Source organism: Dermacentor variabilis, unplaced genomic scaffold (genome assembly GCF_050947875.1).
Source record: "Dermacentor variabilis isolate Ectoservices unplaced genomic scaffold, ASM5094787v1 scaffold_15, whole genome shotgun sequence".
Classification (NCBI taxonomy): domain Eukaryota; kingdom Metazoa; phylum Arthropoda; class Arachnida; order Ixodida; family Ixodidae; genus Dermacentor; species Dermacentor variabilis.
In genome coordinates, this window is record NW_027460313.1 from 8,010,811 (window position 1) to 8,023,620 (window position 12,810).

General features: G+C 44.7%; 2 protein-coding genes across 6 annotated transcripts in view; one reads left to right on the plus strand and one right to left on the minus strand.

Annotated features, from left to right (window-relative positions):
* Nucleotides 1–9,030, minus strand: part of Sply (Sphingosine-1-phosphate lyase) — a 114,138-nt gene extending 105,108 nt beyond the window's left edge. For all 4 annotated transcript variants that reach the window (XR_012825333.1, XM_075678093.1, XM_075678092.1 and 1 more), the window contains exons 1-2: nucleotides 8,461–9,030; nucleotides 4,276–4,444 (exon numbers count right to left, since the gene is read on the minus strand). Coding sequence is in view for 3 of the 4 variants with exons in the window: in XM_075678093.1 (XP_075534208.1) it covers nucleotides 4,276–4,444; nucleotides 8,461–8,478 (187 nt within the window). In the remaining variant the exon portion in view is untranslated. The remainder of the gene's footprint in view (nucleotides 1–4,275; nucleotides 4,445–8,460) is intronic.
* A 53-nt stretch (nucleotides 9,031–9,083) lies between these two features.
* The window catches only part of LOC142568002 (ankyrin repeat and SOCS box protein 8-like), a 40,308-nt gene continuing 36,581 nt past the window's right edge, over nucleotides 9,084–12,810 (plus strand). The window contains exon 1 of one of the 2 annotated variants that reach the window (XM_075678095.1): nucleotides 9,084–10,144. In XM_075678095.1, coding sequence (XP_075534210.1) covers nucleotides 9,905–10,144 — 240 coding nt within the window. In that variant the 5' untranslated portion in view covers nucleotides 9,084–9,904. The remainder of the gene's footprint in view (nucleotides 10,145–12,810) is intronic. The other variant, XM_075678094.1, reaches the window with a different exon arrangement.

The window sequence follows — 12,810 nt, forward strand, 5'->3', positions numbered from 1 at the left end:
CCTTGACGGCTCATGGGTCGAAAATTTTACCATCCGGCATTATGGCACCGACATTGAGGGTCGAACCCTCGACCTTTGGTGGGAGTCGAACGCGTGACCTTTCGTGTTAAGACGAAGTTAAGACAGTTAATTAAGATAAAGTAAAGGCATTCGAACCCACAACCTTTCGTAGCAGTCGAACCCACTTACAGATATGAGCAAACCAGCCATACCTCCATGTTGGACTCCAGCTGACATCATGAAGGTCAAGAGTCAAACCCACAACTTTTGGTGGGAGTCAAACCCTCGGCCACTAATGTTAGTTAAGGTGCAGTTACTTAAGAGAGAGTTAATTATAGCACTCAAACCCACGACCTTCGGGAGGAGTCGAACCCACGACCTTTGGTGTTAATTAGGGCAAAGTGAATTAAGGTGTAGTTAATTAAGGTAGAGTTAATTAAAATACTCAAACCCATGACCTTTGGTTGGAGAAAACAAGTAAGAGGAAGTAACAACCACTGTGATGGAATGGAACGAAAACAAAAACAACAAACGAAAAAAAAAGATATTTTTGACCGCAATGAAAACATAACTGAAACTTCATTTTTTATTTTGTTTCAGAGTGAAACCGAAATCATCGGTTTTCAGTTCAAGGGGAAAGTCGGCAATCCAAAACAACTGACATCAGGCAACGTCAATAATGAATGAATAGAATTTATTGATAGGAAAGACAGAGAGGTCGACCTGAGCTAGTGCGCTCTAGTCTGCTACTCTGCACTGGGGAAGAGGGAAGGGGAGTGAAAGTACTGGGATGGATGATGATGATAAGAGAAGTGGTGAGTGCTTATGTACATGAGACAGTTGTCTCGCTAGAGCCACTCGTCGAGCTTGGTGTCCTGCAGAAACTTCAACAATACTTTTGTTGCACGCATTGAAATTGCAGTGTCAGGCCATGGGCCGAGGATAGTTTCCTCCGACAGTGGTCGCCTGCCAACGCTGCCTAGGAAACTGTCTAATGTCCTTCGCTCCAGCATATATGCTGGGCAGTCGCACAGTACATGTTGCAGTGTTTCGGGCATCTGGCAATGTTCACAATCAGGGCTGTTCAATTGGCCGATGAGGTGTGCGTAGCGACGGGTGAAAGAGGCAACGTCAAAATTAGCACATATCTCAGGGGCACACATAAGCACGTATCTCAGGCAGGGATAAGCGAAAATTTTAGTATGTGAACCAAAACCATTATGAACCATTAAGAGTCTTCTTTATTATTTTTTTTTTTCTGGAGCAGAACCAAAACGGAACTTTTTTCAGTTGAACGAAACTAAAAGAATAACGAAAAACATTTAATTCCGACAAACTGGTAACAACACATTTGAATGAAAATGTCAAGTTATGTAATGAATGTCTTGTAAGCGAGCAGGCTTTTGCCTTCATCTTCTTTAGTGTATGCTAAAGTGATTCAATTTACTTTCTACATTTCAATTTCAACCAGAACGAATTTCCTAGATGATTTCCTTTACTGCATTGTCTGTTGGCTTTAAGTGGTCATATATACAGGGTGTCCCAACTATCAAGCTCCAAGACTTAAAAATATGCAAATGTCACGTAGCTGGACAGAACCAAGGTAATGCTGTTTGCCGTCGCTTGGAGATGCTCAGATGATTTTTTGCATTCTGCCTAACTGCATGATTAGTCTTAACCTTTTGAGACGCTGTTTAAACAATTGTGCACAGCAGGAGAGTGCATCAATAGCAAAAGCACTGATGAAAGTAATGGTATTTAAAATGTGTTTCATACATCTTGAAACACTTATTATTGGAACTATGCTGCAATCTTGAATAATGTGCAGAATGTGGGAGGGTAGATGGCTAAGTGTTTTAATCTGCATCAGTATGTTGTATTTAGTGGGTTCACTTCTTTTATTGTTTTTTACAATGTCATGCACCAGGCATAATTTTCAAGTGGCTGGATAAGTGCTTTTCAAGCTTTTCAAAACACAAAATAGTGCATGGTCTCATATTTGATGTTCCTGTAGCAAGTTTTCGCATGGAGTCGAAATCTTGTAAACTTGACAAAACTCGCTTAACGATTGAAAATTCTTCATCTTTTCTGCAGCTGTACACTTTCTATGATTCTGAAGATGCAAGAGATGTGGTGAAAGGAAGTTTTCAATCAACAGGATAAAGTGGCATCTAGCTGAAATGGTTAATTATTAATCAACATCTCAAATATTACAATTAGTGAAAAAGTGTCAATGAGAAAATTGTAGAGCAAAATGAAAAGCTCCCAATACAGCTTTATATTGCTCAACACGTGCTACATAAAAGTTTTTGTGATCGTGGAAGAAGCCAGCAAATACATGCAAAGTGCCTCAGGTGGCCAGTCACAAGGCAATTTTGCATGCATTCATAGGCTTCTTTTTCGCGAGAACACAGCGCACACGAAGCCATCGTGCAGCTATCTCTGGTCGGCTAGCCTTTGAACCTACTGCAGATTACCTCCAAGATCCCACGGCCCCGCTCAGCCACAAGTGCACCTTCCTCCTTTGCGTGCACGAGAAGACGCCATAAACCAAGCCACCATCCTTCTTGGCCTACCCTCGCGCCTACCACATACGACTCTCAGCGACAGTCCTATAGCACTTCGACTTTATACAGAACATCACGGCGACGACGATGCCAACGCCGGCGAAAATTCGCCTGGAGTGTACATAAACTTGCTATCGCAATAATAAGTAAATTTTTCTGCATTCGACATGGCCTTAGAGAAGCAAATCGGTAAATTCCTGCTTTTCACGATCTCGATAAACTGTCCGATATGTGCAGATATTTCAGCTATGCTTCAGACAGGCGTATATTACATTTCGAATTAGCTGCATATCCAACTATTTGTGATCCCCTTTGAGATCAACACATCCGGGATCAACTGTAGCCCTGTCCTTTGTCAGCTGACTCCATTCTATACCTACATATTTACTCATCTCATCGCACTACCGAATCCTATGCTATCCTCAACTGACTTTCCCTTCACTTGGCATCCATTCTGTTGCTCTAGTAGTGGTGCTATCTGCTCTATGCATTATATGACATGACAAACTCCACTTCTGCTTCTTAATTAGAATAAGAATTTTAGCTACACCCATTTGATTGCTAATCCACACTGCTGTCATCCACAATGACAATTTTTTGAATAATTTTCTAGGAAACCAAATTAACCAGAGTCATAACGGCCTGCACCTTACTTTCTGGACATCCATTAGCCTCACACCTTGTCTAGAATGCAAGTAATCCTTTCATTTGCTGTATATTCACAAGTGACACAAAACTTTGAATCCAATTGACCACAGCAAAAGTTTAATTCCCATGTCAGAGAGGAGTTTCCTCCAAATGCTGAAATTGAAAAATTCATACTGCTCTTATCCTCAAGAGTCAAGCGAGCTAGAGTGGTTGCTTATTCTTGCTCTGAAACATGCTCATCATAGATGTGTGCTTTGTCGAGGGGGCAGACAAGCGTTCAATGGTCCTTTTGATCCCACTGAAGTAGGCACACACTTGTCTCTAGTGTCTGGTCTTCATAGATTATGAAAGCCAGCAGATACAGAAGGGTGTCATATACACTGGTAAAGCTAAAGGCGGAGATAAATGAATGTGAGTCTTCTATTCCTGCACTTCCGGTCAAACATTCTCAAATGGCTCCATTTGAGGTTCTTGACAACTTTGCATATTATAGCCAGTATGGAGGCAACATGAGCTGGTGAACACACGAGAAGTGGAGCATGGGAGCATTGTTGAAATGGTAATGCTCCTTTACCCTGCAGGAAGCTCCTTTTGTACAAATATTTTGATGTGCTGATGGGGTTTAACATTACAGAGCAACACAAGCGCTAAGTAAGACACTGTGGCGGAGGGATGTGGATTAATTTATACCACTCAGGGTTCCTTAATGTGTACTTAGAGCCAGTGGCACAGCCATAAATTTTTTTGGAGGGTGGTGGAGGGAGGGCCACCCACTTGACCAGGGATGGGGAGAAAGGGGGCTGCGAAGGTTGAATATACTAACATAAGAATTGGGGGGGGTGGGCACGTGCCCAGTGTCCCCCACCCCCTGGCTACACCACTACTCAGAGCACTATGCACAGGAGTCTTGCACCTATATCAGAATAAAGCTGCCACAGCTGCATACTGCACCCACAATTTCATGCTGAGCGGCTGAACACCATACCTACTGTGGCGGGTTATGAATATTGTGGCTATTAAAACTCAGTAAATACAAGGAGTGGCACAAAGCAGCACTCACCTTCCCCATAAATGAGCCGGCACAGTACACGGTGCCCCACATAAGTTACCAAGGCTGTGGTGACAATGAGGACGGCTGGTTCCGTGTTTTGGTACTTGGCATTGAGCATGTCTCGGTGGAAGTTGACGAGCCCACACACCCTCCAGAAGGCATACAGCAGGCTCTCCTTCTGCACAGTGCACAGGAGCAGTCAATGTGCAATTAACCATGCGATCTTCTGGGCCCAATTTCCACGAACAGTACCCTTGTCCATATGTGATACCCTTCTCTACAGTGGCCTACCGTGCAAGAATTATAGGGATACTAAATCACTTCGGAATGGCAGAGCATTCTTGCACCGCTATTTCTGCATTTTCATGGCAGAAAAGGGTGGATTATCAGTCACGAAAAGTAAGGACAAGCTTTCTTTTCTTTTTAATTTCACATGAGTGTGACAATAACAACTTAGCAGTAATTTCACTTATATTGTTCCTCGTACTGAAAAAGCTTCTACAGTCTCTCTGGCAGAATCATTACTTCCTTTAGAATGCAGGGTTATCTATTATTTTTTCACTTTAATAATAAATGATTCATTTGTCTCAAGCAGCCACTTTCAGAATTAATAATGTCACAAGGAACTAGTGCAGGAATGTAAAGGTGGCCTTGCCACCCATCTTACATTTCTAGCAATGTCTATGGCTTATGAAGCCTCCATTCATGGTAAGAGTGACGTACTTGGTACTGCCAGGTGTACAATCTGCCTATCTGGCTTAATATTTCCACTGAGTGTACCTTTAAACTAAACAAGCACCAAGGATTAATGATTACATGCACTCTTTTAGAGCTCCTCATTAGAACTCATTTGTGAGTAACAGCACAAATGCAATACAGAAAGACAATTCAGTAAACAAGCCAAGTACTGACACACAGCTGCCAGTATATTAGAAAAAAAGAGAAAGTCATTTTACGCAAAGAAACATAGTCACACAGGATTACATAAACAAACAGTTGATTTTGCCACTTTAAAAATGTGGAATAGCATACCAGCTCATATAAAAAAATGCACAAACTTTATCATCATTTATGCACATACTTAGATTATATACTAACACTTCATAAAGAGAGTTCATACTATGGTGTATTTTATCTGTGTCCTGTAGTTACTCACTGCGTAAAGTTTTTTATGCAAATCTGTTGCATAATTTGTGTATTTTTCTAACCCTTCTATTCACTAGTGAAACCTTTGTATTGATGTCTAATGTAACAATAATGAGAGATCCCATTGCAGTTTTAAACTATGAGACCTCTTTCTGTATAACACTACCACATATACATATAGCACTAATGCAGCAATAAACATAAAGTCAAAACAAGAAAAAAACAGTAAACAGTATGTGTGTGTACTGCTTGTTCTTTGTTTCTCCTCTATGAACTGACAATTATATTGGTAAACCGGCAGCCCCCAAGTTGGCATTTGCACTGTGTTATTTAATAAACAGTACCTTTGTTTTGCATGCACCAATATAGAGACATCAAAAGAGAAAAATAAATCGAGCAGTACATACTAGTAAATTACCCTTCAATAACCCAAAAAAGTCAAAGAAAGCATGGTAAACCAGAAAAAATGCAAAAGCAAGAGACAGATGGCAATACTGCCTTGAAGTTCCCACACCAACTCACAGTGATGGGATGAATTTCAACGGTGCCTTGCTCGGGCCTAGTTAGCTGTTTATCGGCAAAAATTTAACCAATTACATCGTATTCTAAAGGAGCCAGAGAATGATCATAGCAAGATTCAAGAGGATTTTTCTATCCCTCGCAGCAGGCTTGTATTTCGTCTCTCTTCGTCCTTGTTATTAGTGCGCGCTGTAAGTAGTAATAAGAATACTGGCTTCTGCACAAAATTTTAAAAAATGTTTGGCCTCCATTATCTCTTCTCGTAATCAACCTCCTATCTTGAAATTAACGAACATACAGTTCTAACAGAATACTTCATCAGTCTAAACTTTAGTGTTCTTTTAAAAATAATTTAGAAGCCAGTTCCACTCTGTTCTGTAATCTTTTACTCATTCTGTGACTTACTCAACAGGCTTGTCCACGCTTGGCAACTTTGCCATCAATTTATTGGTCAAATGACAAATCAGTCTCACATACAACACAAATACCACTTCATTTTCAGTGCTACCTTGACTGCATTTTTAACATCAAGACAGGTACATGCAGATAAAATCATGTCACATGGCCAAAGAGGCATGCTCTAAGCCGCTTGGATCATAAGGATTTTCTAATCAAAGGCACTGTCTTGTAGACATTCTTCAGCAAGAATTCTCAGAACGGACCATTGTATTTATAGAGTTTCAGTATCTTGAGCAACTGACAATAAATAATTCGTTATGGTGTCCTAAAACCAGGCTGCATATATATATGTTAATGCCATAAAATTTAGCTAGCAAAAGCTAACTATTTTTTTTTATAAATGTGAACAGTCATTGCTGGAACTGTGTTTAACTACAGGGATAAGAAATGGTAGCACTTAAGCATGCTTGCATTACTTTTAAAATGCCAGCATTCACAATCACATGAATGAAGAAAGTACTCATAAATACCTATAGGCAGCATGCAAGCAGTTCGCAAAGTGACAACTGACTGCAAATACGTACGTGTGCAACAGCATATCTCAAGTGGCACGATACAATATCGGTTTTGCACGATGCCAAGCTGCATCATCAGCTTGGCATCGAACAATGGCCACTCAATCGAGCAGAATAATAGCACAGCTACTCATTCAAAGCATCCATAGTACACTAACAATTTGATTGAGTGTCCGTGGTTTCACTTTCCGACAGCTCTAAAGGAGCACATGTGACAGAGCTCTTGCTCCTCACAGCTGCTGCTCTACTTCTGTCCAGGCCCGAGGGCACGCAGAGTTTGATTGACAGCTTATGAGGGACAAAGAAAACTGCACAGACCCATGAAACTGCACAGCTTTACTTTCGCTATTCTCGATTCTCATACCCCATATGTAGATCTAAACCTGCTTCATACTAAGACTGGAGATGTTTAAATGTACAATTGGTTGGCTGTAGTGCAGGAAGCAATGTTTGACATTGAGTATACCATGCTCTCCCACACACACATATACTATATATAGCAGTGAACACACATACAAGTCTGGATGTAGAACTAGAAGCTGGATTACTGTCTCAAATTTCTTTTAGTAAGCAGTTCCTAAAGTTTGAGTTTTGTTTTTAATTATGGGGTTTTACGTGCCAAAACCATGATCTGATTATGAGGCAAGCCATAGTGGGGGACTCCGAAAATTTGAACCACCTGGAGTTCTTTAACATGCATAAAGTTTGAGTTGATTCATACACAAGACATAAATCTAGTATACAGATGAGGTTGCCAATGCATTAATACTGAAAACAGGACCCTCGGTTACAAACTGCAACAGAATTGTACAATTTTGGGCCGCATAACAGTGGATGACATAACAGTATATTAGATACAAGAAAAACTAATGTTAATAAAGAAAGAAAACCCAACAAACAGTGCTCTAATGCGATGTAGTGTAACATAAATAACAATGGAAGTGTAAAAAAAAAACTGCTGCTGTGGTCAGTTCTCACCCATACGTATTCTGTTGCTTTAATTCTCTTTGACAAAATTTGTATAACAAAAATCTTTATGATTTCTGTTATACCTAGCTTAGACAAACTTTGAGAAAAATAAAGCAACTATGATCAGAATACATACGGACGAGAATTGATCACTAGAATAGCTGTCCGATCCCAGCTTGCAGCACGTTTTATATATATATATATATATGTAATTTTTGACGCAATAACTGCCGGTCTTTCTTTAAGCGCCCGGTGGTTATAGGGTAACGCCGTCCCGTTGTGCTCTAGTGCATAATATGTCAAGCGGGAGCAGCTTTAGAGGTCGTTATAAAGATTAATGCTCTACTAATTTTATCCCGCATTCTATTAAAAAAAGATACAGGGTGGAAGCGGCACTTGGAGTAAATTCCACAATGTCACGAAATGTATTTTCTTTTTTTTTTTTTTCGAAAATGCATTACTTAATACGCCTGCGTTTTACTAGTAAGAGTTCAGTGCAGAGTCTTTAGCGCGTTCGATACCCGGGGTTCGATTGCTGGAAGCATATGCTTCCCGCAGAGAACGGTTTGAAGGCAAACGCGCTTACCAGCGAAGAGTCCGGCATCTCGGCGTCCCACAGTCGGGGAAATGAAGCAGAACGAGTCTCGTCGCTTTCGCTTCACATGCAACGGGCGACCAGTCGTAGTGCGCACCGGTCGAAGAATGCGTCGAGCACCCAGCAACGGAAAGTCTCACGTCGCTGTTCGTAGGTGACCGTACACCGCCTGTTCCTGTAGTACGCGCTCTGTTTATCGGCGTCCCAACCCACTACTATCATGCCGCCGATACCACGATAGCAGGGAGGAAGCGATCTCCAGTTACGAGCTTTCGGTAGCCACACGAGTGCACCTGAGCCGTCGCGAAAGTGGATGACATTGCGTTCAGGTGCACGGGATATTAAACTGTCGTCTACAGCATGACAATACTCAGAATTTTGTATTGCTTTGCATCACCGGTTAGAAACGTCCGATCCCGTCAAGTGGCAGTGTGTTACGTATATGCACAGTTGCACCCTACGACGACCGAGATGGGCGGAGCAACAGCGAACACGGCATCCTCTCCAGCGAACAAGCATGTCGGCGCCGGTCGCTTGGCTTGGTTGAGATTCCTCATGACTTGCGATCAGCTGTTCATAGGGTCAAAATAAAGCTCTCCAAGACAAGCCAATCCAAGCGCGCGCTCTGCTGTAGACTGCTGTGGGCACTGAGCAAGCTGAGCGCCTCGTGTCCGAGGCGCGAGTGAACAAAATTACTAGGATCGCAAAGCCCTAATAACCCAAGCTCGAGTGACAATGACACCCCGAAGGACCCATCACGCCCGCGACAGTAGGTGATACGCGAAAGACGTTTAGCGGCACGGGCACCTGCCCGTCCACGGAAGACAGGGCGCTTACGTTTTCGACAGCGGGTTGAAAGAAGGCCGGACACATTGCAGAACTCATCGTTCCTCTGCCAAGAGCCGCGAGGCGGATGCGTCAGCTCACGAAGACGCCTCAAATTCACGCGCGTTTTGTTTCCAGAAGACAGCGAAATAAGCAATATGTCATCTCGTGAAGACGACAGGAAGGCAGCGGGTTTCGCGCCGCGGAAGCCTGTGTGACGGATATGTTTCGTTGCGAAGATAAACTCCGCCGCGCCGTATTTATAAGTGACTGCTCGTCGGAAGACGACATCGTTTTGTATAGCGCTCTGAAGCCTGTGTTACGGCCGCCCAACTGCTGTTTTGATGCGTCCGCCATCGCCTTCGTGTGCAGCAACGTAGTTTCCGTGGCTTTCGCCGTTTGCGCCTTGCGACGACCTTTGCAGCGGCTGCCGGACCTCGGCCAGAGGTGTGCCAGCGGGCATCGAAGCAGCGAGGACGACGGTGGTGGCGGCTGTCCTCTGGCGTAACCGTCATTTGCTGCCACTGCATGGCCGCCCGCCGCGCCGAAGCGACTGCCCTCAGGAGGTCGTCTTCGCCGTGGCTTCTTCAGTCGCTGCGGGCGCGGTGACATGTGGTACCTGATGGAGAACGCTCAGCGGTCGTACACCCTTTCCGAGAGGCTGCTGCGCGCCATTGGCGTGGGCCACCACACGGCTCCCGGCACGAGGAGCGAGCAGGAGGACATCGAGGAGTTAATACGTCAGGGCGCTGACGTGAACCAGTCGCACGGCACCTTCCTGCCGCTCCACTGTGCCTGCATGGTGGGAGACGCCACGAGCGTCGCCGTGCTCCTCAAATGGGGCGCAGATGTGAGCACAGCCCCCTCTCTCACCGTCGGCGCGAGCACCGGACTTGTAGTCTCATCCAGGAGTAGTAGTGCTCTCCAGATGCTGTCTGGCCCGGCTAAGTTTAGCTCTTCTCGTATTATTTTGCTTATTGTTAGAATGCACGTGCTTATTTCATAATATAATGTGTTTGACAATGTTCCGGCCAGCGAAACATGTCATCGGCATGAATTGTGCCCAGTCCTATAGTGACCTGCATTGGTGGCACCTCTAACATCTGACATGGCTCATGTGCGCTAAGTATGCTTCACGCATCTGGCAATCTAAACAAAAACTGTGATTGCAGTGGCAAGCTTTTTTTACGCTAAACACGGGTGCACAAGCCACTTCATACAGACAGAGTGCTCTGGTGAGTGGCTGGTGCACTCCCTAATTGCGCTTGTACGTCGTCTGCTACTGTCACTATCGCACGTCATCTGGATGTGACAAAACACGCAATCTCATGTGCATAGACTTGTGGTCTGCCGGCAGACTAGTAGACAACACATGAGTGCTGTGAGGGAGTGCATCTGCTAAACCTACAAACTACGAGTGTGCACTAGCCAATCGCCTAAGTATTGTGGTTGTACTGACAGGCACATGGCTGCGTGTTTACTGACATAAACACGCAGCCATGTGCCTGTCAGTACCTTCTTCTTCTTCTTCTTCTTCTTCTTCTTACCTTCTTATGTACCTTCTTATCCAACCGTACCGCAACGATACACATAGGCGCAGAGCAATCCATTTCATACGCTTTAGGTAGCTACGGCACGCCCCAAGGCTCAGTGCTGTCCCCTTTTCTTTTTAATCTTTCTATGATGCCGATGGCGCAAGCATTGCGGTCTATCCCCGATCTCAAGTTTTCACTCTACGCCGATGACATCACTCTTTGGACGACTGGCGGCTCCGATGGAGAGATTCAAGACACTCTACAGGCCGCAGCAGACGCCGTCGTAGCTCATGCCTGGGCTATGAATCTCATATGCTCCCCTCAAAAATCCGAGCTGCTACTTCTGCCATCCCACCGGGGGGCCGGAAAACACATGTCTAGTATAGAGGTAATCCTAAACCACATCCCCGTTACTAGAGTGGACAGGCTCCGGGTGCTCGGTTTACACATTCAAAGCAACCGGCTCAACACATATACCCTACATACACTCCACACCACAGTCGATCACACCCTGCGTCTTCTAGGGCAAGTCTCCAATAAACATGGCGGACTAAAGGAGGCCGAACTTCTCCGCTTGATTCAGGCCTTCGTTATCAGTAAGATTACATTCGCAACACCATATCTACATTTCCTTAAATCAGAATCAGATAAGATTGACACTCTTTTACGCAAAGTATATAAATTCGCTCTGGGGGTCCCCATACGTACCTCCACTGAAAGGCTAATGCTTACTGGAACTTTCAACACACTTACAGAACTCACAGAAGCCCACCTCACATCCCAATATAGCAGACTGTCTAACACTGCAACAGGTCGACACATTCTACATACTCTTTCTATCACTCCGGCACCCATCATCAAGACTAAATACACCATTCCACATCACATACACGAGAACCTCTGCATCCCCCCACTTCCTAAAAACATGCACCCTGTGCATCACAAACAGCGCAGGAGGCAGCGAGCAAAGGCTCTCCAAAAACAATTCTCCACCTCTAAAGACGTGCTCTATGTTGATGCCGCCGAATATGGGAACAGAAATCATTACGCAATATCAGTCATTAACTCTCACGGCCAGGTCGCTGCGGCCGCCTCCATTCCTGGCTCTTCCTCGAAGGAGGCGGAGGAAGCGGCCATAGCCCTGGCCCTCACAATTCCAAATTCATCAGTTATCGTTAGAGACTCCAAAGCAGCCATACATAACTTCGGAGCGGGTAGGGTCTCTAAGCTAGCCCTTTCTCTCCTCTTGGCCCATCCTTTCCAACAAACTGTGGCATTAATCTGGACTCCCGCGCATGCGGGCCTTGCCAGAAACGAGGCGGCTCATGCCAGTGCCCGAGGATTTACAGTCCGGGCTCAGGCATCAGATGTGTCGGACCTCGCCACGGAGGAGGCGCCGTTTACAGCGCGGGATCGACTTATTACTTACCACGACATCTGCACACACTACCGATTAGACCGCTTAACCTTTCCGCCACTCATGGGCAAATCCCCGCGTAGGTGTGAAGTTCTGTGGCGACAGCTGCAGACTCGCACCTTTCCGTCCCCTTACCTCCTCCACCGCATTCATCCCGCCATTTACCTTTCTCCCTCTTGTAAATTCTGTATCTCTCCCAGAGCAGACTTAAACCACATCATGTGGGGGTGCCCTAAGCACCCCCTTCCCCCTTTCCTCAAGAAATTAATATCTAGTGAGGAGCAGTGGGAGGCTGCCTTGCGCAGCTCCAGGCCCGACCTTCAGGAGGCCATCCTGGAGTGGGCTGAGAGGATAAAGGAGGCCTACTTCAAGTAGTTCCTCCTCCCACCCTCTATTCCATTTCCCCCTTCCCTTTAAAGAGGGATAAATAAAGTTTTTCATCATCATCATCATTACTGACATAAATCTTGTGAAAGTACTTCAGCTGCCATTTCTCATGACTCAGCTGGGCTTTGGAGCAGCCTTGTTAATGCCAACACCTTCCTTCTTGGTAGCACAGAAGAA